The sequence below is a fragment of the Pyricularia oryzae genome, chromosome 2 (genome assembly GCF_000002495.2).
Source record: "Pyricularia oryzae 70-15 chromosome 2, whole genome shotgun sequence".
NCBI classification, from domain to species: Eukaryota; Fungi; Ascomycota; class Sordariomycetes; order Magnaporthales; family Pyriculariaceae; genus Pyricularia; species Pyricularia oryzae.
In genome coordinates, this window is record NC_017850.1 from 3,221,040 (window position 1) to 3,248,008 (window position 26,969).

Consider the following 26,969-nt stretch of genomic DNA (forward strand, 5'->3'; position numbering starts at 1 on the left):
CTACGGAGTAGTTCCGACCCGTTCTTGTCTCCAGCAAGATGCCAGCTATCATTGGCCCCGATGTTTTGACTTGAAAGGGTCCTTATCTCCGTGTTTTCCCCTGCGATATGGTTGACGGTAGCGGCACCGGGCCCACGGGGACTAGAAGAGATAGAGGGTTAAAAAAAAGATTAGGTGGAACCAGAAAAGTTTACAGGGAGTCGGGCGCATTTGCGTGGATACGTAGCTGAGCCCATCCAACGAACCACAGTCTACCGAATGAGACATATTTTTTTATTTATTTTTGCTTTGCCAGGCGGTGACGCTGATTTCGGGTCCCCGCGGGTCACTACTCTGTAACATGCAAGACCTCGTGAGGTCATCCACGGTGCAGGGATACCTACAACGGCCTCGTATTTTACTCCAACGGACTACCTAGATGTCGCCGGCGAGCGTCAGGAGGACTCCGCGCTTACTGATCCACAACGTCGATGATATAAAGTAGCGTGTAAGGCTACTAAAGACATAGAATATCTAGCCTTTTTGTATTTTATTTATTTAACTATCAACTTTGTCTTTCTTTTTGTTGCAATACATTGATCAAAGAAGGAAAGCAACGACAACAACAACAATGAGTGACAATGTCACACACTCCAGAATGGCCCTGCCCATTGCAGTGGCGGCACCCGTCGTGGATCGACTTCCCATCTTGACCATCCTCGTCGGCTCGGGACTGCTCTACCTCGTGTACCGATGGCTGATGCCCAAGCCCATCCCGGGCATCCCATACAGCCCCGAGCACACCAGGTCCATCATGGGCAGCCTGCCGTCTTTTCTCGAATTCGTCAAGGAGAACCAGGGCAGGAGCAAGCCGTGGTTCCCGGAGCAGAACGTGAAGCTGGGCTCGGCCCTGGTTCAGATCTGGGAGACGCCCTTCAGCCGGCCGTCTTGCGTCTTGACCGACTTCCAGGAGGCCCAGGACATCTTGATGCGTCGCACCAAGGACTTTGACCGCGGAATGCGGGACAGCATCGTGTTCCAGGGCACTGGTAAATATCATCACATCTCCCAGACCTCTCAGAGCCCCATTTTCAAGGCGAACAAGGCCCTTGTCAAGGACCTCATGTAAGTTATTTTTTTTATTTTATTTTTTTTTATGTATATCATTCCATGTAATTCTCGTCCCAAGAATCTCCCTTTTTTTGTGGCTGACACCAATCAAAAAGGAGCCCGAGGTTCCTCGCCGACGTGTCAGCCCCAGAGATCCACAGCAAGGTCCAGCTCCTCCTCAGGATGTGGTCCAAGAAGACGCAGCTGGCCAAAGGCAAGCCCTTCAACGCCCGCCCGGACATCATCGAGGCGGCGCTCGACATGATCAACGCGGCCGCCTTTGCCTACGACGAGGACTCGTGCTCCGTCTCGCGCCAGATCCGCCACCTCGACTCGCCCGACGTCAGGATCGACGAGAAGCGCGACGGCTCCGTCGACTTCTCCCGCGCCCCCGACACGGAGCAGGCCGTCGTCGTCCACGAGCTGGGCGTCTACCTCGGCACCCAGTTCGTGTCGCCCGTCCCCAGGCTGGCCCACGCCTTCAACTACCTGACCAGGCCCCGCCTGCGTCGCAACCTGGCCAAGAAGGAGGAGATCGTCTTTACAGAGATCCGCAGGGCCCTCAAGCGCATCGAGGCGGGCGAGTCCACCACCGCCTCGGCCCTCGAACACCTCCTCAGGCGCGAGATGGAGTCTGCCCGCAAGGCCGGCAGGGAGCCAAACTTTTTCACCCCTTCCATCCGCGACGAGGGCTGGGGTTACATTGTTGCTGGGCACGAGACTAGCGCGACTGCCATTTCATGTAAGTCATGTCGACATGTCACAACCACACACCCCCCCTCCCTATTTTGTGAGTCCAAAACTCGACCCTGAACAAAGCACTAACCCACGCACTACCACCACCACCACAACAAACAGGGCAGGTCAAGCTCCTCGCCGACCACCCCGAAGTGCAGACCAAGCTCCGCGCCGTCCTCCGTGCCGCCTACTCAGACGCCGCCGCCTCGAACCGCCTACCCACCGCTCGCGAGATCACATCGACGCCGATCCCGTACCTGGACGCCTTCCTCGAGGAGGCTCTGCGCGTGCGCGGGCCGGTGCTCATGACGGGGCGCGAAGCCAAGCGGGACGCCTACGTGCTCGGCCATCTCGTGCCCAAGGGGACGTTTGTCTTCATGCCGTCGATGGGGCCCACGTTCCACGCGCCGGGCATACCCATCGACGACTCGGTGCGGTCCGAGACCTCGAGGACGAAATCGTGGGGCGGCAGCTGGGACCCCGAGGACGTGGGGTCGTTCCGGGTCGAGAGGTGGCTGACCCGGAACCCCGAGACGGGCGAGGACGAGTATGACGTGCAGTCCGGGCCCATTTTGGCGTTTGGCTTGGGTCCCAGGAGCTGCTTCGGCAAGAGGCTGGCGTACCTCGAGATGCGCATCGTCATCGCCCTGTTGGTCTGGAGTTTTGAGTTCCAGAAGCTGCCCGAGCACCTGAGCTCGTATGCCGCGCACGATACCATCACCACCGGGCCGACTTGCTGCTATGTCGGTCTGAAAGAGCTGAATTAAATGAAGCGAGTTTTGTTTTTGCGACTTTTCGCCATCTTTTTTCTTTCTTTTTTCTCTTCCACACTCTCCACCCCTGTTACCCTTTCTCTTTTGGTTTCCACATCGTACGCACGTCACTATGGACCGAAGTCTGCAATGAATACCTACCCCAGCTGGGACTGGACCTAGAACTAGTTCGAACATTGATACCATTGCTTTTGTTCATGCACCTACATCGGGGTTTTTTGGGTTTTTTTTTCGCCAAGTAGAATGCGTCTTAGTTTCTCATTCCCAGCGGCTTGGAAAACGCTTTATTAATAATTTTCGTGGCAATCCTGTTTCAGCTCAAGGGTGGGTATACATATCCTTAACTCCGTCTCCGTATCGATATACCTAAAGGTGACCGCTGTGATAAAACCTTGGTCGCGCATAAAGACGTGTCACAAATCTCGCTGGAAAGGTCCCCCCACACTATAAGGGGTCACCTCAAGATGCAGTCAGCATACAACAACACCGCTGACTTGCCTGTGGTCTTCCAGTCTTTTCGCATGTCTTCTTTCATTATTGTTTCCATGGGCCATCCAACCCAGTCAAACATCATCAATGTGACGGCCAAGTTGTCAAGCTGGTCAACTAGGCCAGGTCCATATCGTCCCATCCGTTCAGCGGCCCCAGTCCCCCAAAGACGTCTTGGTCGTTGAGGTCCAGACCTCCGACCGAGTTTGCCGTTGAGCCACCCAGCCCAAGGTCGCCCGCACCACCGCCACCCATGTCGAGGCCGACAGTGGCCGCGTCGAGGGCCATGGCCGCGGCAGCATCTCCATCGACGACGCCCGCCGCAGCCATTGCATCATCTAGCATGTTTCCGCCGTCGCCCTGTAGCACTGCCTCGGCCGCTGCAGCAGCTGCTGCCGACACGGAAACAGCCAGCTGGGCCTCGACGCGGCGGTGCAGACGGACGACAATCTCGAAAGCAACTGGGTCGTCCTTGTGGATCCTCTTCCAGTCCTCGGCGGCGGCTCTGAGCGCCTGCCGCAGCGACATGGGACGCTGCTGCGGGCCGTGTGCCTGCGCGGTGGCGTCGAGCAGATTCACCTGCGATGACGGGTCGACATCGTCGGTTGCCACGTTGGGAGCGCAGATTATAGCGCAGCAGACGTCGTACGCGACGCTCTGGTTGCCGGCCTGGACCTGCTCCTTCAATTCGTCAAGAATGAGGCGGACGGTTTGTTTTGCGCCCAGGATGCGAGTGGCGGCCAACAGCTGACGGTGCGTGTAAGCAGTGGGCGTAGATTCCGTCCCTGCTGGCTGCAGACCCCAGGCGATGAAGCCTCTGATGGTGCTGCGAACGGCCTGGGAGAGACCGCCGTTTGGAGTGCTACTCCATGCCTCCAGCTCGCTGTTCTCGGCAGCACCGGTTCGGCGAGATAGGGGTACATGCTCCTTAAGGATGCGGAGTAGCGGCTCAATCTCCTGATTGCGAGGGTCTCGGCGTTGGTAGGCACGCAGCGCTTGATCAAGCGGTTTTGCTACTATACTCAAAACAGAAGAAAGTACTGAGGATGCCTCGGATGATATTGAGCTGGGTTGAAGGATGAGCTGAAGTATTTTGAGAATTGCTTTTTGTTCAGGCGGGTGATTATCAAGCCACAGGTGATTTGACAAGTATGTCACGGCTGGCACGAGGGATGGGAGTAGAAATGTATCAACAAGATCTATATGATGTCAAATTGTCAGCAGAGGTCTGATCAGAGCAACCATGGCACAGCTGCATGCGGGTCTCCTGCAAGGGATTCATGCACTCACATTCAACACCGCATCTGAGACTATCCTCAGAAAGCGACCCCGTGCTGACCGCAAGCACGATGTTGTAAAACAGCGTTGGGATCAAGAGATAGAACTCCTGTGGTGGACAGGATGACATGAGCTCATCGCCGAGGCCACCGGCGTCACTGTCAAAGAGACCGTGGATCCATTTGTCAAGATGTCCATTCTCCTCCGGGGAAAGCTCATCGAGCGGTCGAAAGAGTCGACCCTTTCCAATGAGTTTGGCGACGAACGAGTCGGGCGATCGAGCGCCCATATCCGCAGCAGTAAGGTTGTAGCGGTTGACCAGCGCAAGAAGCAGGAGCAACATCGAGCCAAACTCTTCATAAAATGGCTGCGCCTCGCCCTGGTCTTCGTCATGCTTCCAATTGTCTAATAGGTCGCAAAGTGGATATACAATCGCTGATAGCTTGTTGAACAAAAGCAACACATCAAGATACATTGGGTCGCGCGCCAACTGGCCGCACAGTGTCTTGAGTGTCATTGTTTCTCTCATTGTACAAAGTTGTCCAAGAACCTGAGGGTGTTGCCAGGCGATTGCGTTAGTATCGAGGTAAACTTCAACATGTATGTAGTAAGGATTTGCTTATGATTCATACCTCGGTCAGTGCTACACAGATAGCACCCACGTTTCCGTTGCACTTTTCGATGTCTTTCACCAGCTGCACTGTTCTTTCCGGATCGGCAAGACACTCTTGCACCAAGGCTTCTTTTACAAGACGACCCTCGGTCGGCAGCGAGTTGTAGCACGTCTCGTTGAGAATCGGCTCAATCTGAGTCTCTGGGATAAGTCCGTGGAGGCAGCAGGCGAATAAAAAGTCCTCGCGAGTTCCCTCGGTGAGCGTGTTGCCGCTGCGACTCGAGATGTAGTCAGACATGTTTGGAAACGTAGCCGAGCTGACTTGGCGCGTTGCATGCTCCACGCAAGCTGCCGCATTGAAAGGGTAAAGCCCCGACCCCGAGGCAGCCAAAGAGGCCAGTAGAAGAGGGACCTTGTTTGTGAGATATGATCTTAATACGTGCGCGGCCTTGGGAGATTGTATGACGGAAGCTGCATTTGCAACGACATCAAAAGAAACCAGGATGAGGTCTACTGCAGTTTGCTGCAAGTCGCCCTGATAGCGGTTATGCAAGTAGTTGAATATGGCCGCATCATCCATTAGTGGACGTCCAACCAGCTGATACTATGTTAGCACTCAAACCAAACCAAACACAAGAATATTCGGTTTCCTTGACTCACAAGCGAGTTCAGATAAATATACAAGCCGGCCCGCGTGTTGCTGATTGGTATCTCTGGAACTACCAAGCTGTCAAGACCCATAGTCGAGTCGAGGAAATCATCCATATCAGCGTTGGCAGCCGCCTTGGCCTTGTCAACAGGCTCGAACCCAGCCAGGGTCTCGGTGCGGAACTGCACAAGCCGCTGCGAGATCTGCTCGGCGCTCTGCATGATCGTTGGGACAAAGTTGCCCAGCGCGTCCGACAGCTCCTTGCGGGCCGTCTTTGCGTACGGCTTCCCCAGCGCGCCGAGGACGGGCTTGCTCTCGCACACCCCCAGGAGCAGCATGACGAAGCCTGCGCGCGCCGACTCCATCTCGTCGACGCGGGGCAGCTGCTTCCTGCGCTCCCTCTCCACGCGGTCTCGCTCCTCGGCCGTCTGCATCTGCTGGTTGACCATGTCGGCCGCAAAGGCGCCCGCCGTCGCCGTGAAGAGCTCCATCCACTTGGCCATGATCCTCGCGATACGCAGCGCGTCCCACGAGTCGTGGATGCCGGTGCCGTGCGACACGGACCGCGTGAGGCGGTAGAATATGTGCTCCTCGGTGGCGTACGAGTTGCCCCATCTCAGGGGCTGCTGCTGCTGTTCGCCCGACTGGTCGTTTTCGCCGGCTCCAGTGACGTCTTGGATCTGCTTGTGCGATGTTGAGTATTTGTACATGGCCAGCAGAATGGATAGCGCATCGATGTAGTGGTGCGCGAGGAGTATTTGCATGTATTGCGGGATTCGGGGATCGAGAACATCGTGGTTGTTCTTCTGCGGTCGCAGGAAGAGCTCGGCGAGGACGCGAGGTGACAACGGGTACTTGGCATGGTGTATCGGAGCGAATCTCTCAAATGTCTCGTTGTCGAGGCGCGTTATCAGACACCGTTCTATGAAGTCCTGCCAGTTCCGTAGAGACTCGGTCCCCTCGCCGGTCCGAGGCTCCTCTCCAACACCCTGCGATTCCGCCATCTCGCCTCCTTACGGGCGGCCACGGCGCATCGGTCGCAAGATTTCGTCGTTTTTTTTTTCGAGGTTCAATATTAATAGTTTGCCGAGTAGTTTAATCGACTCTTAAATATCATTTTTGTATTGATCGCTCGAGTAAATTGAAGTTGTGCACACTAGTTCATCTAGGTTGGGGTTTAAAGCTCAACAGCGAGACGCGCCCTTATCCCACGCGACTTAATTGCTAAGGTTACCGAGCTCGAGGGTTGGGGTCAGCTTGCTCCCCACAATTCAAGGCTACGTCACGCCACAAATAGACTTTTGACCATCCCTGACACTTACACTTCACCTGCTGCTTAATCGCTGTGTGTGTATTTTTAGGGTTAGGGTAACATTGCATTCCTTGTTTGTTTCTAATATGTAGCTATACCTGGCAGTACTTCGCTACGGCTGGGGCCAGCTTCAACCCCGAAGGATCACAGAAGTAAATACCAGCTCAGCCATCTTCGGGCATTCTTGTTAAGCCCGAGCCCGCCGAAAAAGCAACCCCAGCAAGCCCCAAAAACCCTGATCGCCAGCTCTCACCTCCTTCGAGAAGCTCTGACGTCGTCCCATGCAGTCTTGCGCCTTTTTGCGCAAGCGGCTTGAACTCCCCTGTCCATAGAATCGGGCCACTATTTCAGGCCCGATCATCAAGCCACCGCGGATAAAATCAGGAATCGTTGAGATACGATCTGTAACCTGGCGATTTCTCCGACGGGCGGGCAGGATAGCGATAATGCAGCCAAGGGTGGCGTTCGGGTACTTGTTGAGATCTGACGAGAGAAAGAGAGACGGAGAGAGAGAGAGAGAGGTAGAGACAAAAAAAAAAAAAAAAAAAAGGAAAACGAAAAAGGGGAAAAGCTTTGTAGCAAAATCTACCAGCCAAGTCTCCTCGTATGCCCAAGTTTTCCGGTCCGTCATGCCCAGTCATAACCATCCCAAATTACCACAAATAAGAGAGAAGCATTATTCTAGGGGGAGAAAAAAAAACTCAAACGGTGAGCACGCGTGTGTGGGATTTCCCAAGTGCGTTCTCATTCCTCTTCACGCTTGATATGGACCCTCGCACCCCCCTCGTCGCGCTGCTGGCCATGGTGGTGGTGGCTTTGGCGCCTCTGCTGCGGCTGACCGCCAAATCCAATATCTTCCATGTCGGTAGGGGCCCTGGGACCAACCATCCAATCCTGCATGAGCAGCCACTCACTCCAGCTGTTGTCGGCGGACTTGATCTCTGCCTCGGTAGCATTTTGAAGTGGCTTGATGTACGGGATGTACTGACCGCCGTCCATGTCGTAGCTCGCCTTGACGCGCAACCAATTGGCGCTCTTCGAGGCAAACAAGTAGTTGCGCCTCTCCACTTCGTGAAAGGGGCCGACCCCTAATTTCCAGTCGTCACCAAAAAATCCATGCAGCATGCCTTCGGAGTCCAGGCCCATCGCCACCAGTCGACGGATGTAGGGCGTCAGCGTGCAGTATGGCATGGCCGGAGATGGTGTTCCGGTCCGATCTTGGTGTTGCGGTAGATGCTGCTGAGGCGAATGGAAGGGCATCGAGGTGCCTCTGAATCCGCCGAAACTGAAGTCAACCTCCCCTCTCGAAGACCCTATTCCGGGTCCCGGCTTGCCCGGGAACTGTTGCTGCCCGGTCGGAGAGATGCCAGACCTTGATGACATGATGGGCTTGTTGACGTTCTGGAACGGTAACGTTATGTTGATAAAGGCAGCTACCACCTTGACATGCTCAGAGTGCTGCGCATGGTCGAGGAAATACCGCACGCATGACTGGAAGTGTCCATGCCATTCAAAAAAGTCAAAATGGGCTTCCGGGGAAGGCTGGTGATCCCAAAAGGTGAAGGCAGCACCCTGGCATTAGCATTTTCCTGACAAAACGTAAGCCCTAGGTAGTAGGACTTGAGAATGACTGATCAAGATTCCGGTGGAACAAAAACACTGCCTGCCAAAGAGAATGAAGGGGCCACTCGGGATGGGTCGAAACAGAATGAGAGAGGGGGTTTGGCTACCTGTGCATGAGCGAAGGATGATGATTCACCACCATTATGAGAAAAGTCCATCGTCGGCAGTCGTCTCACAAGTTGTTATAGACTTTTCAAATAGGGAAAAAGTCTCGATGTATAACGACGAGGCTAAGTCGAGTTTCAAAGGTTGACGTGCACTTATGGCAGATGAGACCTGAGCCGTCAGACGAAGGAAAACAGGACGCAATATCAGAAGTATTATCTCAGAAGGGAAGCCGGGTTTCGCGGGGAGGCAGCCCGGCGTGGCTTCTTCCAAGTAGGTAAGTACCTAGGTTGCCACGATGGGCAAGTCAAATAGGGAGGGAGCTGTCAAGATCAATGGTTGTATTAAGGGTTAACAAGAGGCTCTCTGTCTCGCTCCGTCCTCTTGGCTCCATATTTCTGGCCATTTGCGGGGTTGCATATATTAATGCTTACTGTAAAATATGGTAAAAACCTAGAAATGAGCTTGAATAGGAACGGTACCATACCTATTCTAATGCTGGATACCTTGGATACCGAGTCTGGAAAACAGCATGCTCTTGCTTGCTGACTTCTCCTCACTCTATCGTCGTCCTTAAAGATCCGCCGTGGGGCCAACGGGGCAAGAGATCCTGGAACGCTGATCAGGCAACTTGGGCTTTATGGGTCGAGGAGACCAGGCGGAGGCGATGAAATGAGGTCTGCGGTTCATTGGGGTGGAGAAAAAAAAAAAAAAAAAAAAAAAAGGTGTGACGGTCGCCGCAGCGGCTTGGCTCTTGATCTGCATTTGACAGGAGGGTGGAGTGAGCAGGGGCGGCTGACGACCCCTGTTCGTATCTGGGACAAACGGGATCAAGAAAAGAAAGACAAAATGAAGAGACGGCAGGGAAAACAGGTAAACTGGACATACTAGGAGAAACTGAAGAAAAAAGAAGAAAAAGAAAAACAAGGGACGAGGCTGTAAACAGGTCAAGGGTAAGGTAGGTACCTGTTGTTGTCAAGACACATTGGGCTGAAGGTAGTTAGTTACCCACTTTGATGTAATATGTACTAGTACATGTACTATGTACCTCAGCGGGCTGTTACGACCCCGTCTTGTTACCTCCACTCCATGTCAGCCCGAATCGGAGCTCTTGGTATTTTTCGACTATCAGGCCGGGGACCGTTGAGGGACAAGAAACTCATCCAAGGTTGCTCTCTAGCACTAACATATCTTCGCAACAATAGCGCAGGGCTATCAGAGGGGAAAGAATGGCAACAAGAGCCAACAAGGCATAGCAAAGTGATGCTGTGACACCGGCGTCCAACCTGGTACTCGGTACCTTGGCGAGAGCATCTATGGATACCACAGCGGGACTGTCAACCGAATGCGCCAAATCCAACCAACCCTTACCCGCCACTAAAATCTAGGGGACTCACTAGGTAAATACAACCTACAAGGTTTTGGATGGTGAACAAGGGTGGCCAAGGCCCTAGCTAGCTACCGGGAGCGACCGAGGGAGGACCCTGAGTTTGCGAAAAGGAATAGCGGCAGTTGAACATCAACGCGTCAGGCCTGGGTGAAAGAAAGTCGCATGAGGAAGGTGTTTAAATCTGCCTACGAAAAAGAGAAAATAAGGCAAGCTAGGTAAGGTAGGTAGGTACGGGTAAACACCTAGGGACGGAGGGACGGAGGTAGGCAAGGTACACCTACAAGCATTATGTGGACACCAAGTTGATGGGGATTTTTTTTGCCCAAGGAATATTGGACAAAATTCACCCATCGGAACAATCGGTGGTTCGCTACTGCGATTGTTGAGGTTCTGGGTCTCGAGCGTCTAGGGCTCTAGGCTAGGTATCTAGGTAGGTAGGTAGGTAACTCTAGATGTAGCGAGAGTGGGCTGGTTGCTGTTCAGGGAAGTGGGGTGGGGTCCCATACCACTACGAAATGCAAAGAGTAACCAAGGGCACTCGCTGCCCCTCTCTCAAGGCGTTGGAGATAATAACACTCAGGAGCCAGTCGCATAGTACACCTTGTGCTCCTTCCAAATTTGTAATCCACCCCGTCCTCAGCCTTTTCAGTCGCTCTTGCCCATGGTCTCCTCCGTCATGCACCGGCAGAAACAGTAGCGACCAACCGTGTGGGGGCAGACAGACCCTTCTTTCACATAGTACGAAGTAGCCCCCAATCAGCTCAGTAACCCACTTTCTTCTCCCTCGACGCCGTGGCACGGCACACGACGCGACGGTGCAGAACAGTTCAACAAGAGGATGCGGTCTGAGAGAGGGAGGGGGAAAAAAAAAACATCAAGGTCAAGGGTCAAAATGGAGTCCGGGGTTCGGCTCGTCTCCATTCCCGCCCGTTGTTTTTTCACCCTCTCCTTCTCGACGCCCAGGGTTTGTTTAGTTCACTTGGACGCGGAAGCATTTGCTGCCGCTCGTTTAACAAGGAGTAGCCGATATGCTCGATAAATCTGACAAAAAAGGCACCCAGCCCATGGTAAGCTATTCTGTGGCTTGATCACCTGTTCCGTGATGACAGCTCGCCTGCATGCACTTTTTTTTTATGCAGGCAATCCCGAAGCTGGCAAGCCTGTTTAGTCCGAGGTGCGTGGCTGCGTCTGTCTCAGTGGCCTAGACGAAGTACTAGCCTAACTTGGTTACCGTGTGTCTAGGTGGGTAATTTGCGAGTGTTCCACTTATCGAGACACGACCATGAAGTTTAAGTAACCATTGTTATTGTCAGGGCTACAAAAGAGAGCATACTATCCAGCCCCATGGTTACTTGGGCAATAGACAACCGGCCGAGAGCGGAGTTATCTGGCTTGTGTTGCTTGTACAGTACACACAGAATCTCTAACCCGAACAAAATCCGTGGCGGTTTTTGGTCAACTTTACAGCCTCGTTAGGGCTCGGTTCCCAGATGCCACCACACGTCCTGTCAACGGATGACAATACTACGGATCTGCACGGAGGTCAGCCAGGGTGCCCTGCCCTGCTAACAAGCATCGGATGACATGCCGCACCTTTGAGAATCTCTTCGACCCTGCCCCTCCCAAGCCGCCCAGCATGAGGACCCAAGGAAAGCAAATACATGGGCGCATCTTGTCTATTTGTCTGCCTGTGGCACTTTTGACGACCGCTTTGCTCTCCTACTCTGATGTTCAAGTACGGGCCAAGCTTACCCCTTGAAGCTTCCCCTCGCCGGGGCTCGGAGTCGCCCGATAGCGTTACTTGGCTGCCAAGAACTCGGTCGACATTTCTCAATTCAAAGTTTGCAGTCGTCCACTTGGTAGCAACCTGGTCATGCACAAACAACCCTCGAAGGCAAAGCTGCGGCAAGGGTGCAGTGTGATATTGGCCGGAGAAACGTCAGGTAGCAAGCAAACAACTTGGCGCCTGCACTTACCCGTGCATTGGCCGGCCGAAGTTTCCTTGCGCTCTAAAAGGAGCATGTGTCTGATGTTTTTTTTTCTCTCTCTCTTCAAATGACCAAGATATTGCACATTGCCCCGTCTGATTTTGGAAATAGATTTTCGAGCCCGAGAACCCCCGGCTGTGTTGGCCAAAGTCCCAAACCACCGGTAAAGTGTGACCAACCCGTCAAACTACGCTTTCGGTCTCGCACAAAGTGCGCCTTGGCTCAAATGCCATGCTGCAGCCATGTCCCTTGCAGCGTGCAGCGTCTTTTTCTATGGTTTCTTCCTGCACTGGACACCCAGCGTGGCACTCACAGCCTCTGTAACCTACAAGATTCAATTTGCTTGGCGCCCAACTTTGGCACGATCACAGGAGCTTTTTGTGTCACCCAAACACACAAAACAATTCTTGTAGTGCAAAACATGAGGTTTCTGACCCCAATTCGGCCTTACGCCATCTTCCGGGTCGGTGGGCCACAGGAGTACCTAGAGACAAGCGGGAATCCAGAGACATCACAAAGCATGTTGCAGTTGCTTAAACATGTCTCGGGCTAGTTACACCACAACGACATCTCTCCTCGGCTGATTCCGATACGGTCTTCTTGATTGTTTTTTTTTTTTTGTTTTCTTTTCATGCCATGTCTGGGTACCCAAGATACTTGCTTTCTCTGGGGAGGACCCTTGAATTATGGACAAGTGTCTTTTTATTGCGTACTGCAGCATGTAAGGTCATGTTCTGCAAAGGAAAAGGATTGATGTTTTACTAGTAATTCATATTTCTTTTGCTTCAATCTGACCGATAGTCGGAGTCTTGATAGGACAAGCTCCTCAGACTGTTTTGGTCAAGATGAACAACCAAATGAAGATCACTAGTGGCCGTGATCATACGGTGGCAGCCAGTGGCCGTGGCTTACTGGTTGGGCACTTTTTGCTGTTCTTGGAACACTTTGTGAATGGTGGCAACTCGCACAGTAGCCGAATGTGGCTTTGGACTTTGATGGTTCGTCCAGCAACCCTAAACTCATAGAGCGGTGTCAATCCCTTACGAACCAGGAGCCAAGCATCAGTGGCCCAACATCTACAGAGGCAAAAGGGTGACCTTCATATTTCGACCAGGATTATGCATATCACTCGCTGTGAGTATTACAAAAAAAAGAACCCATACAGAACGCTAAAAAAAATATACTGAACAGGGTTCGGGAAACTCATGTCCATAACCTCCAGCGGCCACCCTCCGCATCCTCGCAAAGCGCGGTCAGGGTCTCAAGCTCGTATTCGAGGCGCCGTATGAAGGTGCCTTTTCTTAGCTTGGTATAGCGCAATCATGTCGTCTCCGCTACAGTGCATGCATCCGACTCCCGTGCAGGTCCCTCCAGCACTGCATCACCCCCTTTGCCGCACCACCGGATACTGTAGCCGATCCACGCCCGCCATCCCACCCATCAAGGACCAATGCCAGTGCTGCTCGGTGTCGCCCCCAAACCCCACCTTCATGGTAAGGTCCAGGGACCTCGAGGCGGCGACCTCGTGCCACTTCTTCAGTGAAAGCCTGGTCAGGACGTCGTTGGTGGCATGCTCGTTGCGCTGATCTGCAAAGACCTTGACCATGGCAAAGGACGGTTCGAATTCGTGGGGCTCGTACTCGTGCACCTGAAAGCTGAAGAAGACGTCGACGCCGCCGTCGGGGTTCCCGTTGGTCAGCGAGAAGAAATCGAGCTGGGGCATCCGCAGAGCCGCTTCTCCAGCCTTGTGGATGACCCGCTGGATCTGATGCGCGCGCGGCGACTCAAAGGACGTGGGCTCCTTGTCGTCCAAGCACGACGTGGTCAGGGCCAAGTGCTTGAGCATCGGCCACATGGTATTGGGGCCTGCCATTTTGAAAAAGTCCAGCGCGTCGATGACGCACGTAACGGTCAGCTTCTCAAGCTGCCTCGCCGCCAGCGCTGCCAGGGCGGCCGCCAGATCCCCTCGCTTGTGCGACTCGTAAGTCTGCTGGTTGCCCTGGGCTCCCCAGAACTGGCCGAGTCCGACCTGGCGGAGGCAGAGGCTCCTGATAGTGGCGGGCAGCTGCGCGACGGCGGCGATGTGGTCGTCGATGAGCTTGTCGTGCTTCTCCGTCGAGCAGAAGCGGGCTTTGTACTGCCAGTCGATGTATTCGATGGAGGAGAGTTGTTTGGCCAGCTTGTTGACCACGTAGGGGCTGATGTACCGGACGTTGTCATAGTTGAGCGAGATCCCAGAGATAAAATCGGCCGTCAGTGACTCGAATGTGTTGCAAGGCAGCCCGAGAGCATCCAAGTCAACCTGCCAGGTGTGGTCCCATTCTGCCTGCCTGTCAAAGTCCCTTGAGGCACTCCTGTATAAAAATGCGCGGTAATCTTCGTCTATGGTGTTGAGGTAACTGTTGTCCAGGACATCTCCGTCGTACTCCACGAATCGGCATGCCAGCTCTTGGCAGTAGCTCTTGGTCTCGGCAATCAGCTCGAGGCAGATGCCGTCGTGGGAGACCTCGGATCTTTCCCAGCGACTAGTCAAGCTTATGAACCAGTATATCATATTAGTGACCTCATAGTTGATTCGCTTTGTGTTCCATGCGGCATTGTCCTCGGCGTTTGTTGTTTGCCTGTTCAGCTCCCGATGCAGACGGGCCAGGTTTCTGTCGCAAATGCTGGCGGTCCAGACACTATTGTCCACGGACTCGACTGAGTCTATGAACAGGAACTCAAGACCAATGTACCGAATGTATCGACGGCGACGGACGTCCAAGAAGAGCTGCTCAAACGTGATCAGTTCGTCTTTGGAAAACCTGAGCTCTCTCATGGTTATCCGCTCGACGATCACCTGCCATGCTTTGCTGACTGTGGCGTAGCCTGCCACCGTCTTGTCCTCGCCATGTTCTTCCTCGACGACCTACGTCGCGATCATGCCCTGGAGCTCCCCGGGCAGGTTGCGCCACAAGGTCTCGCTGATTTGGGTATCCATGCCTAGGTATATTTATAGCATGATTAGAATGGGATGACGGAAGGGTGAGCAAGAAGTGAGAGAGACAAAAAAAGCAGATATTCTCGAGTTGAAAGAGGAAGCAATTTTGTGTGACACTCTATAGCCGTCCATTCCGGGCAACCTATCAGCCCTAACTCACCTAGATATGCAGTCGGTTGAGGTTGCTAGATGGGCTATGCCTACTGTTAGATTGATTATTCGGAAGGAGTGGGTCTTTGTAGGCACCTACTCACCACGCCACTCTCGCTCCGCTGACGCCTTCCGATATAGCGAAGCTGCCACTGTAGGGTATTTCAGCCTATCCCGGTCAATCAACAAAGTAAGGAGTATATTGATTCCGTATTTGTATGGTACAGGTGCTTCGTTGATTCAGTTGCCTGTTTGACGGGTCTCTAGTCCATTCAATACATGTAAAAGTTCTGCCGCGAGGATGTGCAGTGCAGCGCATAAATAAAGTGTACAAGAGAAGCCACAAAACCCCGGAATCCAGCCTCTTTCAAAACAGTGACAAACGGGCTAGTGTGGCGAACTTTCAGAGGGACGTGACTTGACAAAACGCGTTGCGTAGCTCGGGAAACAAACAGACTCGGCAGATGCACGCGTTGGCTGTTGAGATACGCTGAGTAAACAACCAGGTACCCTGTTCAAGCCTTCCAAAGCTCTATTAAAAAATAGCACGAATGGCATTTTTTTCAGGTGTGCAAAACTATAACTTCCTAATATGAAGCTGTTCATGGTAGTTTCCAAGGCGGCGGGTGAAGTTTCTATGCGCTGCCTGTTCTGTCCCACCATCAGGCCACTGGCGTGGACCCGAAGAGAGCAAGCCTGCAGAGTCGTCATCCACAGATTCTTAGCTGGTTCCCTACCTACCTACCTACCTACCTACCTACCTACCTACCTAGGTACCTACTCAGTCTCATCAAGGCTTCCCAAATTTCTACCACCAGAACAATCACACCGATTGATAGAAACAGACTAGACTAGTTCTAGTCCCAGTTCAAATTCTCCTTCTATGAGAGCAACTTCAAGCTCCCCTTGATGGGAAAAAAAGAAAGTTTGGTCTCTGGTAAACTCCCCTATTCTCCAGACAGGAGAGATTACCAAGCAACAAATACGACACATCGTCATATGCCTGATAAGAAATTTGGCCAGGAGCAATCGATTCAATGAAAATGACATTTATCCGTGTCTATTACGCAAATTTATCTAGGCTCCGATTGCACAGCCGCGTGGTTTTCGATCGCATGGTTCCGTCAACTTTGCGGCTGTATGTTCATATCCGGGAGAATATGCTTTCCCCTGTTCGGGAAGGCCCTTGGACTCTTGTGATAGGCCAGCCAAGAGCGTCAATTGTCCCGATTCAAGATGTGCATGCCGTTGACACCGGCAGTTGCTCTTTTATCCCGCTGGTAGGGGCGGACGACGAATCGGGTTGTCTTTTGTTATTAGACTTGTTCCAGTAGTCGTCATGATGGCCCCAACATATGCCAAGTCCTGTGTATGGCTGGAGCCATAAATATAGACTTTTCCGGGCTGTTTTGTTGCTCGCTTTTGTGAGGGCTGCAGCTCGTAACATTGCATTCGGCTACGCCATCCAGAAACAACCCTACAGACACCGACAGAACTGACACAATGCTTTGGCTGGGTGCTCTCAGTCTTGCCACCGCCGTGCGCGGTCAGGCCTTTAGCTTCACCATGCTACGCTTTGGATGCTCCGAGGTTGTTATTGACCGCATCGATCCTCTCGTTGACCCGGGCCAGGTCCCATCGCCGCATCTGCATCAGGTCGTCGGAGGTGTAAGTATTCTTATACACAGGTACAAGAAAAAGACAGAAGAAAAGCGGCCCACAAAGATATTAACGACCGTGTATTACACAAACAGAACGCATTCAACGCATCCATGCCGTACGAGGACATCTCTGGCATCGCCAGCTGCACGACCTGCACGTTCGACCAGGACTTTTCAAACTACTGGACCGCGAACTTGTACTTCAAGGCCCGCAATGGCAGCTACCACCGCGTGCCACAGATAGCCAACGAGGTCATCGGGGACGCCAACGGAGGCATCACCGTCTACTATACGGCTCCGGGCCCCAACACCGTGACCGCCTTTAAGCCGGTGAGTTTTTTTTATCTGCTGTGATGAAAAAGGGGGGTAAAAACTTCTGACTCGATTCATTCCACTCCGTGTTACAAGGGCTTCCGTATGCTGTCGGGAGACACCAACAGCCGCGAGTCCAAAGGCGAGGGCAAAAACATGCAGAGCTGTTTCCGCTGCTACGACGGACCCAACTTTGCTGGAAACATCTACTCGCCCTGCTTCGACCCGGTCCGAGACACCGAGGGTCTGCCTTCTAAGCCCTGCCTGGGTGGTATTAGGTCCAGTGTCATTTTCCCCATGTGAGTCTTTTTTTTTTCTTTTTTTTGGGTAATGAACTCAGCTGTTTATCCGGATGAAAATTTGGCTAACAAACAGTTTCTTTGTAGCTGCTGGGATGGAAAGAACCTCGACAGCCCCAATCACAAAGACCACGTTGCTCACCCCGTGGACGGGCCGGCTTCTTTTGCTCTTGTGGATGGCCAATGCCCCGAGTCGCACCCGGTCAAGATCCCGCAGGTGAGTATTTGTGTTTTTGGTCGAGATGCCAAAGGGAGAGAATAGTCGCAAAAGCAGTGCTTACTGTCCCTAAAATTGACTAGGTTCACTACGAGATTGTCTGGGATACGACTCAATTTAACGACGCATCTCAATGGCCCGAGGATGGCTCCCAACCTTTTGTGCTTAGTAACGGCGACAATTGAGTACACCTTTTGCTTCCATCCAATGACACGACGGAAAGAGAAAAAAAAAAAAAACTGACGCTCCTTATAGCACCGGATTCGGCCAGCATGGAGACTACCTCTTCGGCTGGAAGGACGACAGCCTGCAGCACGCCATGGACAACAAGTGCTTTGGCCCGAGGTGCCAGGGTCTGACAACCCAGACATTCCCGGTCGCGAACGAGTGCTCCGTCAAGCCTATGGTGAGCGAGCAGGTGGATGGTTGGATTGACTACCTGCCTGGCCAGGCGCCTGCTTGAGATGGGCTACTTCGGGTGCTTAACTAGGTACCGGAGTGTGGGGTTGTTTTAGTAACGGGGGCAACTTATATACCGTCTGGTTGTTACTGTGTCCTGTAGGAAAACAAGACTAGTTCTAGACTAGACCTAGCAATTTGTCTTGGTTTCTTGCACCATGCCCTCTGTACAAATCTCGTCGAATCTCAATCGGATACCTGCTCGATGCTGTAGCGACCTACTACCCTTGCAGTATAACTCCTCTATTCTGTCTGTGATTCAGCGTCCAGAAACAACCATAAAAAGGCCATAATTGCGTTTGTACTTTTGGAGCCAAGCAACCACTAACTGACGCAGTTGACAAAACTTCTAAAAAGCTTACTCTGATCCGATGTCCTGGCTCAGTAATAACTAGAGCAACGGCGCGAACCGCCCCTGGCCCGATCAGGCATTCATCCAATAGCCACAACTTATGCATCTCGTCAACATGCGATGCTGCAATGAGTGGCGACGGTGATGATGTATACTTGATCAAAAGAACTACTGCTACTAATCAGTAGAACAATTCTGAACAAACTTTTCTGGAACACTTTCCAGACGAACAAGGTATATTTGTCCCATGTGTTACTGAACAATATGCCATGTTCGGCCCGCGGCTGCATATCCGTGCGGACGGGTGGAGGTCTGCAACATCAGACGTTAGTCACTACCATGCATCCCTTTCCCCATCTATCCAAAGGAACCTAAAGCAAAGAGCTGAGAATAACATCGTGAGAAAAAAAAGCTGACATGGTGCTAGACGTTGTCTTGCCATGTATGATGCCGACGAGGGTGTCTGTAAGCAACGGGGGAAATGTTGGCTTTGTCAATACCCTCAACCATGGGCCATTGACGCAGTATAAAGTGCAACGAGTCTCGTCTTCAGTCGACAACCAAGACTATTATCTGTTCAGAGAGCATTTCAAACAAGCAGGCACTTGGGCTTTCTCGGAAACCTATCCAGTCACAATCCTTTCTTTCTTCTTTATTCTTTTTTCTCTTGTCCCCTTATTTAGACTTGACAACTCCCACCCCTCAATCACCCAAAACCAGTCGTTCGCTCGACTAGATAGAGCAAAGCTCCACCCGAAAACAAGTCACGACATATAAGCCCACACACCAACGAAAGAATGAAGCCCACCTCCATCCTCGCCGCCGCCCTGGTCCTCGCCAGCGGGGCCGCGGCCGCTGCGCTCCCGCGCCGGGACCTGCCGCCCGTGACGCCCGAGGAGAACAACTTCATCCTCGAGGGCATCATCGACGTGTTTGGCAACCGGCGGTTCGACAACATGGCGTCGCTGTTCACGGCCGACGCCAACTACTTTGTGCTGGGCGACCTGGAGCCCTTCACGGGCGACCACACCATCCCGGACACGGTCAAGCAGGCCAGGAAGGTGTTCAACGCGTTTCAGGAGTACGACTTCACCATCGTCTCGCGCACCGTCACGTCGGAGCGGGCCATACTCGAGGCCACGGTCAGGGGCACCCGGCCCGACGACGACGGTGAGCCAGTAGTCTACAGGCAGACAGCCGTGCTGATTCTCAACACGGTCAGGGATCCCGTCGACGGCAGGGTCAGGATCAAGGTGCTCAGGGAGTACCTGGACCTGGTCACCCTCCAGAAATTCGCCGAGGAGGTTGGCATGTTTGATTAGGGTGCCAATTTCGGAGCCGAGGGAAACAAAAAGATAAAAATAAAAAAAATACAGAGTAGGTTGGTTACTGGCGCGCCTCAACAGTGGTTAAAATCCGAGGCAACATGGCTTCTGGCATATTGGAAGGAGTTGGAGTTGGTTTCAAGCGAGCATTAGCATTGGCATCAGCATTGGCCTCTCATGGCCCGGCGTACACTTTTTTTTGGTTTTTTTCTTCTTCTTCTTTTCACTGGAGATAATCGCATCAACTTGGGTACATATTCGGCAGGTCATGGACGCATGGGGTAAAAATACCATTTTTCTTACTGTAGATAATTCATACTGGGAATATCGCTTTTTGGGACTTTCGTCCATCGCAGACCTCTCCGCAAGATACATGTCATCAATGGGACGACATAAAATGTACAAGCTTTGAGCCGTGCTTCTCTTGTTGGATCACTTTTTTGAACTTTTCTAAAGACTGCTGTTCAAGTTGCTAGCAGTACTCTAAACGATCGCCACCTCCTCTCCTACCTCTACGGCAGGGTCTTGACCTTCTCGTGGAACAGCTTCTCGGCGCCAGCCCACACCGGGTCACTCTTCCAGTCCTTCAGCTTCAGGAGATATGGCAACAAGTCGTTGCTGAACGACTCCGAAGCCTCCCGCGGGAGCAGACTCGGCAGGTGGTCGATGCTGATAACGCTCAGGGGCGGGCCATGGCTCAAGCCATCGACCGGCACAGTGGGCTTGTCGAAAGTCGTGGCCACAGTGTACACGGGAACTAGCATCATGTCAGAAGACCGGACCACGCATGTTTTTAGTTCAAGAGAGCTCAGTCAACTTACCAGGGTTAAAGGGGTTGGTCGTGTCAGCCGAGCAGTCGTTGATGACGGAGAGCTTGCGCTCTGGCGTGTTGAGCGACTCCATGGTCACAAACGGCGGGATCTGCTTGTTCAGGTAGATGCAGTTGACAAAGATGTCACTCTCGACAATCTCCTTGAACGGTCCACCGGGGGCCGTCTCCTCCATATCCCACTTGAGGATGTTCTCATCCGGTATGCCGGCCTTCTTGCACATGTCGACGGCACCACGACCGCAGCGGCCCAGGGCACCGATGACGATGACGCGGGGCAGCCTGCCGGCCTTTTCCTTGCCCCCAGCAAGAGCCTCCTTGATGTCGCCGACCAAGGCAGCCTCGTTAGGGCGGCTCTCGACGCTCGGCAGGGGCTCGCCGCTGTTGGTCAGCTGCCAGGCCCAGTTCTGAAGGGCCAGCGCGGCACCGGCAAAGCCGGCCCAGTAGCCGAAAGCAGCAACACGACGGCCGTCCTTCTCGAGGAACTCAATGTCGAGGAGCATTCCCTCGCCATCGTGATACCTCCGGAGGACCTTGTCCCAGCCTCCTTGGTTCTTGTAGCAGTGGGCGAACTGGATGTGTGTGTGCTTCAAAGGGACTGCAGCCAAGAGTCAGTAAACACCATTCATTTCAAGCAACGCATTCCCAGCTTGAATACACACAGTCCTTCTCCTCCAACTCCTTCAGTCCAATGACGATGTGGTCCTTGGGAATCTGCTCCCAGCTGCCCTCGGGGACGAGGGTTGCGCCAACAGCCTCGAACTCGGCGTCGTCGAAGATGCGGACGGGACTGCGCTCGACATTGACGGTGTAACCGGCCTCAATCAAGGCCTTGGTGGTCTAGAAAATATCATGCGTTGTGGTTAGTCACGATTTTGGCGTCCGCTGGCTGGCTCGATAGGGTAGAGCGGCATCGGAGCGCGCTTGCGCTTGTCTTACAGTGGGAGTTAGGGCGGACCGGTGCTCCAATGGCTTGGTCTCTGACCGCAAGTGCAGAATGGACGACATTTTGATGAAGGCGAAAAAAAGCTGAAGAACAAAAACCCACGCAATGAATTGGTTGCGCAAACTCAATGGGTAGATATTTGATCCAATATTCAGCGATTCAGTGTTATGTTCTTCCACAAGCTGGAAAAAGTAAGGCGGGGCAACTGATACCGCAGACAATAGACGAATCTATCAGTGACTCAGTACACGCTCAGCTGTCTGCCCATTCTGTAGGATTTGGTGGGGTCGAATTGTTATGACGTGAATAGCCAATGCCCCACTGGACCCTTTGTTTGTGTTTGCGGGCGGCCAAAAAGGATTCCAATCAGGGGGGATTGGAATCAAAAAGAAACGACAGCTGCAGGGTTCGAACCTGCGCGACCGAAGTCATAAGATGTCTGAATTGTAAGGCGTATTCAAGTCTTACCCATTAACCACTCTGGCAAGCTGCCGATGAATGTCCGTGCTGAGAGCACTGATTATAGAGGAGAGACCTGGCGACAGCAACGTCGAGCAAGCGTCGGCAGGCATCAGTTCGATACCAATTGTCAGTTTTTTTTTCTTCGAGAACAAACTACAGAAGTCTTAGCCCATGACAATCGTCTGGTGTATTTTGCCTGATCAACCCTTGTATCCTGTTGCTGTATCCGTCGGGTAGAACTACATGCGCACATCGAGCACGTGGCCATGCTATCGGGAGGGAACCGATCGATGGCATTGTAGTGGAGTAGACACAGTGAAACGTGCGGGAAAATGCGGTCTGGCCATAGTCAAGTTCAGACTTTAAGCATGACCGAGGACTTTGTAAATCTTGATATGTCAGAAGGCTGAATCTAGAATGTTTTTCGATGGTCAGGTAAGTTATACCGAACTGATCGGAGATTTGCAAGCTGAACCCCGGGACTTTGGGTCAGGATGCCCGGCCTTTGCAGTGGTTGGCCTCAGTGGGAGTTGTTCTTTAGCACAGTTTTACCGGAACCAAACAGCACGTGTATCGCTAAAAACTACTTTATACGCGTCGCAACAAACAACTGCGTCATAAGGAATTGAACCCCAGCGACGTGGTGCGCAACTATCTAGGTAGTTGTACAGCTAGGAGCGTTCATGGGCTCTTATTTTTTTTGTTCTCCTCATCGTATGACGTTCTCTTCACATTGCTAGATCATGATGGATTTGGGTTCAGTCGGTAGCCAGTTCACGGCAGTTCATGGCGACCACGGAGAAGCGCAACCGTCAAAACAAATGCAAACCGCAAAGGTTCAAATCTTAAGCATCAAGCATCAAGCATCAGGTTCATAAAGCATATCGAGCTTTGGTCTTGGCGAATTCGACAATGGGCAGGAAAAGCCGAAGCGATAGGAGTCAATTGTCTCATGTTTCCAAAAGTCTGGAGATTGATGCCCCTTCGCAACCCATTTTCCAGAGCAGCAGGGCCTGTTATTTAGGCGCGATGAGACACGATCAGCCCCACGAAACCAAGCTGTCAGCCAAGATCAAAGCAAGCAACAAGGGGAAGCTTTACTCTCCGGTTGGCGGCCTCTGACGCGAAGAAGCTTTACCCGAATACAACGTCAAGCCTTAAAGGAAGTCAAAATGTACCCATCGCCGCGTTGTTCTTGTCGATGCTTGTCTACACTTGATGCTATTGCCTTTTACCACGCGACAAGATTACAACCTTCATCATCAAACCACCACCAAACATCAGCAACTCTCTGTGCATCTCAGCCCCTGCCCGCCAAGAACATACCTACCTTTACCCTAGACAGAAGATAACAGGGCATTCTCTATATTTCTTTCTCGGTCTATATCCGGCTACCTACCAGCTACACATCACTCTCCCATACCTCATCCGCCAACATGCTGTCCAATCGCCGGTCCACCATGATGGTGCCGCAGCAGGCCGCTGCACAGATCCAGGCCGAGATAGCTGCCAACGCCGAGCCCACAAACCTCCCGTCTAGCATGCTGACTGCGACGACGGAGACGCTGCCGGGCTTCCGCATCAAGATGATCATGGGCGCGGTCAAGGGCTCGTCCGTACACGAGCGGCCCAAGCCGAGGAAGAACAGCTCCGCGTCCGGGTTCCTGCGCAAGACGGTGTCGCAAGAAGCGCGGCACCTCACGCACGCCATCTACGACGCGCGCAACGAGGCCCAGGAGCGCATGGAGCTCTGCGCCGTCTCCATGGGCGCCAACGCCATCATTGGCGTCTCATTCGACCAGAGCGAGCTGATGGGCTGCGTGCAGTGCAGCGTCTGGGGCACGGCGGTGTTTGTCGAGAGGATAAAGGAGGACGGCTCTGTCTGACAAAGCGAGGTGATAAAGCGGGATGTTGAAACCCACAAAACGAACGGGCCCAGTTCAACGTCGTGTCCGGAACATGACGCGCGCCTCGTTCGCTGGTTACGAGTCGAGGCGTTGTTTAGTTGCTTCATCTCGAGTGCTTCTTCTCGAACGGTGTGATGGATACGGTTTAATTGATTGACAAACACTAATAATTTGCGCTCTGGCAAGCCGTTGGAGGCAGGACGCTTGACGTCACCTCATTCGAAGCTACATGTTTCACAAGCTTCCTTTTGTTCAATGTCAGACTTCCTTCTATCTAATTAATCTCCGCCCACTACTTGATACTACAGTATACCCACTGCACTACCTACCTACCCAACTTGAATCCCTGCCCCCTGGAGCTGTCATATTCACGTTTACCCTCACCCTACACACAAACAACCTGTACCGTATCATACGGTGTAATACCTTGTTGCCATTAGACTATCGATTACTTTCATGCAGATACCCCCAATCACTGACAATTTCCACCCCATTCACCTTCACATACAAACTATCCAGGATATCCCAACCTTGTACTCGGGTCCATTGCTAATGCGCATAGATACCTAGGCGCAAGCGAATACTCTCAATATAATTAGATTAAATACAAGAATCATTCTCTCGACTTATTAACAGTAATTATAATGATCGTACTCGTTCCGGCTTTTGCAAGGGGCCCCATTCACGTGACTCGCAGCAACCAGGTTCTCCGGCGACCTCCGAAGCAGGTGGTCTTAACCATGACGTTTGTTTTTACTGCGGGGTCATGACTTGAAATACTTTCTTGATTAAAGCATCCGACAGTATTAGGGGTAAGATAGTCGGGAGTGCTTATACCTGCCTCTTTTAGTATTGCCGGTATATATGCCGAGAATAGTATTATGGAGTTGCGCCATGGAGCCCTTTGGGAGGCTATATTGGTCGGGGCTAACTAGACTGTGGAATCCATTGTGCCGACCTGACTAGTCATACCAGGCCAGCTTGATGATTGAAACCATCTAGTTCTAGCACAATTGACATGAAGCCAGCCAATGCCAGAGACTAGGCCCCAGTAAACTGTCAACATGGCGATGCATTTCATCTACATCTTCATTTCAGGCTTCAAATCTGGATAAAAACACCGCGTTATACATGATTCGTAAACTGTTGAATAAAAATTGAGTATGTCTTGGAGGCTTCGAAAACTGTGAACGCTATTAGTATGACGAGAACCTATTTATCATCTCGTGGACATTTGTACGTGAACGTTGATACAGGATGGGCAGTATGTCTCTAGCTGCATATATATAGCCTTGGCACGCGCAGTGAGGTATACTCCAGCTATCAATGTCCAGTAAATGCATCATGATCTGATTTGAACCGGGTTGATTCACCATGATCAAGTTCTATATTTAGGGTTCGATAATGGAAAACCTTCCCCTATCGTTTTCATTGCAAGTTGCTCGCTGGTGTTCAGCTGTCTCATAATTTTGTTAGTGCGTCCTAGCGATGAATATAGGGCAGTACCGACTGCAGTTTTTCTGATAGTCAGCCCAGCAACCCGGTAACACCTGAAAATTATCGACTCGATCACTAGACCGATCCGACTCCAACCAATCCAGCCGGTATGGCTAACCCGTGGTCCAGATTGCCAACCGACTCTCTTATATTGTTCTTCTAGGTATGCACACCCCTCGATCCGCTATAGAAATTCCATGACTTGGTAAATCCGCTAGGTAGGATATAGTCAGCAGCGAATAGGTTCGTTCGGTCTTGGCACACGCGGTCCGAATTGGGCAGGTTTCCCCCAAAAGTCGGCCAAGTCAGCCCAAGGGAGCAAGCCCCAGCAAGACTTCCAGCGGACCGCCGCCCGCCTTTTCAACCATCTCCACCTCCTTGCATCGGCCGCGCGCGTCGCAAACGCCTAAAGAGAAAAAAAAGTCTACCCTGGGCTGCAGCCGGGCTAAACAAAAGCAGCCCATATTTTCATCGGGTCTCACAAGGCGTTTTGTTGTTGGGAATTGAATTTTGATGTGGACAAACAAACTAAAAAGAGGACAGTAGAAAAAAACAAGTTGTTTTGTTTATCCACATAGCCAGCTGGGCTGGCTGAGGGCTGCATTTTTTACGGAACTCATCTCAAATTTGTCCACTACTGTACATCTCACCACAGAAACCTATCAGCCCCGTCGTATCTGAGCCTCAACAGCCAAGACTCTCACAAACTGCAAAGCCACATATTACCAAGGCCTCTAGACCAATCTTCGTAATGGTGGAGATACACGAGGAAAAACAATACCGGTAGAGATGCACATGAATACCACACAGTAAACTGAAACTTGCGGAGTACTCCGTAGTTTTGCGTTCAAGGCGTTCTAGATTCCCAAAAACCCCATCAGCAAACCTACCTGTTACCTCCTTTCAATCCACCCGCTCGTCCGGTGTTGTTGTTGTTGTTTTTTTTTTTTTTTGTTTTTTTTTGCCGTAAAACTCCCCCACCCAAAGGAGCAAAAAAAGAACTAACCGAAGGGAGAATAAAAAGTAAAGAAGAGCAAAAGGAAGAAAAGAAAATCCCACCCCCGCCCCCCGGCCCTGCGTCGCTCGCCCTACCAAATCGGACGACGGCGTCAAACTCTCACGCCTCGGGAATCCCACATTTTTTTTTGAACATCAATCGCTCCCCATACCTCCTCACCCCCCATTGTTTATCTCCAATCCCCTTTCCCATCCACGAGTCTGTCGCGCTTGGCAAGCCAGAGCTAAGGCAGAGTCGCCCTTTTCGAAAGGACCGGTGAGCCTGGAACTTACTCTCTTGCCTCTCTTGCCTCTGCCTAAAACGCTTCCTCGTGACGCCCCGAGTCTGCAAGGCGAAGGAGCCGTAGCATGAACTTGTGGATTTTGTTAGGCATCTGTCTTGTTTTTTTTTCCTTCGATCAATGGGCTTTTTCGTCCTGTACGGTCTGGTTGGTCGGTTCGGATTGATGAGGAAAAACAAACCACCCCAACACATGCACATTAGATGACGGACAATAGTGACAGCTTAC

The 26,969-nt window shown here is 52.2% G+C and overlaps 10 protein-coding genes and 1 non-coding gene across 11 annotated transcripts; 6 read left to right on the forward strand and 5 right to left on the reverse strand.

The window, feature by feature from the left end:
* The first annotated feature begins 417 nt into the window (after window positions 1-417).
* MGG_01353 (cytochrome P450 monooxygenase) lies at window positions 418-4,837 on the forward strand. Its single transcript, XM_003714234.1, has 3 exons — window positions 418-1,104; window positions 1,206-1,831; window positions 1,948-4,837. The coding sequence occupies exons 1-3, from the start codon at window positions 611-613 to the stop codon at window positions 2,592-2,594; spliced, it is 1,767 nt and encodes a 588-aa protein (XP_003714282.1). The 5' UTR covers window positions 418-610; the 3' UTR covers window positions 2,595-4,837.
* Window positions 2,869-6,831, reverse strand: MGG_01354 (uncharacterized protein). The gene is made up of 4 exons (XM_003714235.1): window positions 5,641-6,831; window positions 5,000-5,578; window positions 4,380-4,917; window positions 2,869-4,288 (listed from the first exon to the last, which is right to left on the reverse strand). Exons 1-4 carry the CDS (start codon window positions 6,631-6,633, stop codon window positions 3,207-3,209), a joined length of 3,192 nt encoding a protein of 1,063 aa, XP_003714283.1. The 5' UTR covers window positions 6,634-6,831; the 3' UTR covers window positions 2,869-3,206.
* Window positions 6,832-6,959: 128 nt separating this feature from the next.
* Window positions 6,960-9,379, reverse strand: MGG_01355 (uncharacterized protein). The gene is made up of 3 exons (XM_003714236.1): window positions 9,104-9,379; window positions 8,672-8,992; window positions 6,960-8,483 (listed from the first exon to the last, which is right to left on the reverse strand). Exons 2-3 carry the CDS (start codon window positions 8,720-8,722, stop codon window positions 7,686-7,688), a joined length of 849 nt encoding a protein of 282 aa, XP_003714284.1. The 5' UTR covers window positions 8,723-8,992; window positions 9,104-9,379; the 3' UTR covers window positions 6,960-7,685.
* A 3,582-nt stretch (window positions 9,380-12,961) lies between these two features.
* MGG_01356 (uncharacterized protein) lies at window positions 12,962-15,222 on the reverse strand. Its single transcript, XM_003714237.1, has 2 exons — window positions 15,188-15,222; window positions 12,962-15,029 (listed from the first exon to the last, which is right to left on the reverse strand). The coding sequence occupies exon 2, from the start codon at window positions 14,863-14,865 to the stop codon at window positions 13,429-13,431; it is 1,437 nt and encodes a 478-aa protein (XP_003714285.1). The 5' UTR covers window positions 14,866-15,029; window positions 15,188-15,222; the 3' UTR covers window positions 12,962-13,428.
* Window positions 15,223-15,933: 711 nt separating this feature from the next.
* MGG_01357 (uncharacterized protein) lies at window positions 15,934-18,401 on the forward strand. The gene is made up of 5 exons (XM_003714238.1): window positions 15,934-16,845; window positions 16,932-17,168; window positions 17,247-17,449; window positions 17,537-17,666; window positions 17,750-18,401. Exons 1-5 carry the CDS (start codon window positions 16,681-16,683, stop codon window positions 17,849-17,851), a joined length of 837 nt encoding a protein of 278 aa, XP_003714286.1. The 5' UTR covers window positions 15,934-16,680; the 3' UTR covers window positions 17,852-18,401.
* Window positions 18,402-18,879: 478 nt separating this feature from the next.
* MGG_01358 (uncharacterized protein) lies at window positions 18,880-19,799 on the forward strand (the record flags this gene model as incomplete). The annotated part of the gene is made up of 1 exon (XM_003714239.1): window positions 18,880-19,799. The coding sequence occupies exon 1, from the start codon at window positions 19,275-19,277 to the stop codon at window positions 19,797-19,799; it is 525 nt and encodes a 174-aa protein (XP_003714287.1). The 5' UTR covers window positions 18,880-19,274.
* MGG_01359 (saccharopine dehydrogenase) lies at window positions 19,128-21,834 on the reverse strand. The gene is made up of 4 exons (XM_003714240.1): window positions 21,571-21,834; window positions 21,294-21,471; window positions 20,624-21,229; window positions 19,128-20,559 (listed from the first exon to the last, which is right to left on the reverse strand). Exons 1-4 carry the CDS (start codon window positions 21,637-21,639, stop codon window positions 20,315-20,317), a joined length of 1,098 nt encoding a protein of 365 aa, XP_003714288.1. The 5' UTR covers window positions 21,640-21,834; the 3' UTR covers window positions 19,128-20,314.
* Window positions 21,835-21,970: 136 nt separating this feature from the next.
* On the reverse strand, window positions 21,971-22,070 carry MGG_20020. Its single transcript has one exon. It is a non-coding gene; the product is annotated as a tRNA-Ser (tRNA).
* A 565-nt stretch (window positions 22,071-22,635) lies between these two features.
* MGG_15677 (uncharacterized protein) lies at window positions 22,636-24,002 on the forward strand (the record flags this gene model as incomplete). The annotated part of the gene is made up of 3 exons (XM_003714241.1): window positions 22,636-22,875; window positions 23,203-23,919; window positions 23,979-24,002. The coding sequence occupies exons 2-3, from the start codon at window positions 23,476-23,478 to the stop codon at window positions 24,000-24,002; spliced, it is 468 nt and encodes a 155-aa protein (XP_003714289.1). The 5' UTR covers window positions 22,636-22,875; window positions 23,203-23,475.
* Window positions 22,783-23,391, forward strand: MGG_15678 (uncharacterized protein; the record flags this gene model as incomplete). The annotated part of the gene is made up of 2 exons (XM_003714242.1): window positions 22,783-22,875; window positions 23,203-23,391. 2 exons carry the CDS (start codon window positions 22,783-22,785, stop codon window positions 23,389-23,391), a joined length of 282 nt encoding a protein of 93 aa, XP_003714290.1.
* A 1,201-nt stretch (window positions 24,003-25,203) lies between the features above and the next one.
* Window positions 25,204-25,853, forward strand: MGG_15679 (uncharacterized protein; the record flags this gene model as incomplete). The annotated part of the gene is made up of 2 exons (XM_003714243.1): window positions 25,204-25,210; window positions 25,666-25,853. The coding sequence occupies 2 exons, from the start codon at window positions 25,204-25,206 to the stop codon at window positions 25,851-25,853; spliced, it is 195 nt and encodes a 64-aa protein (XP_003714291.1).
* Window positions 25,854-26,969: the final 1,116 nt, after the last annotated feature.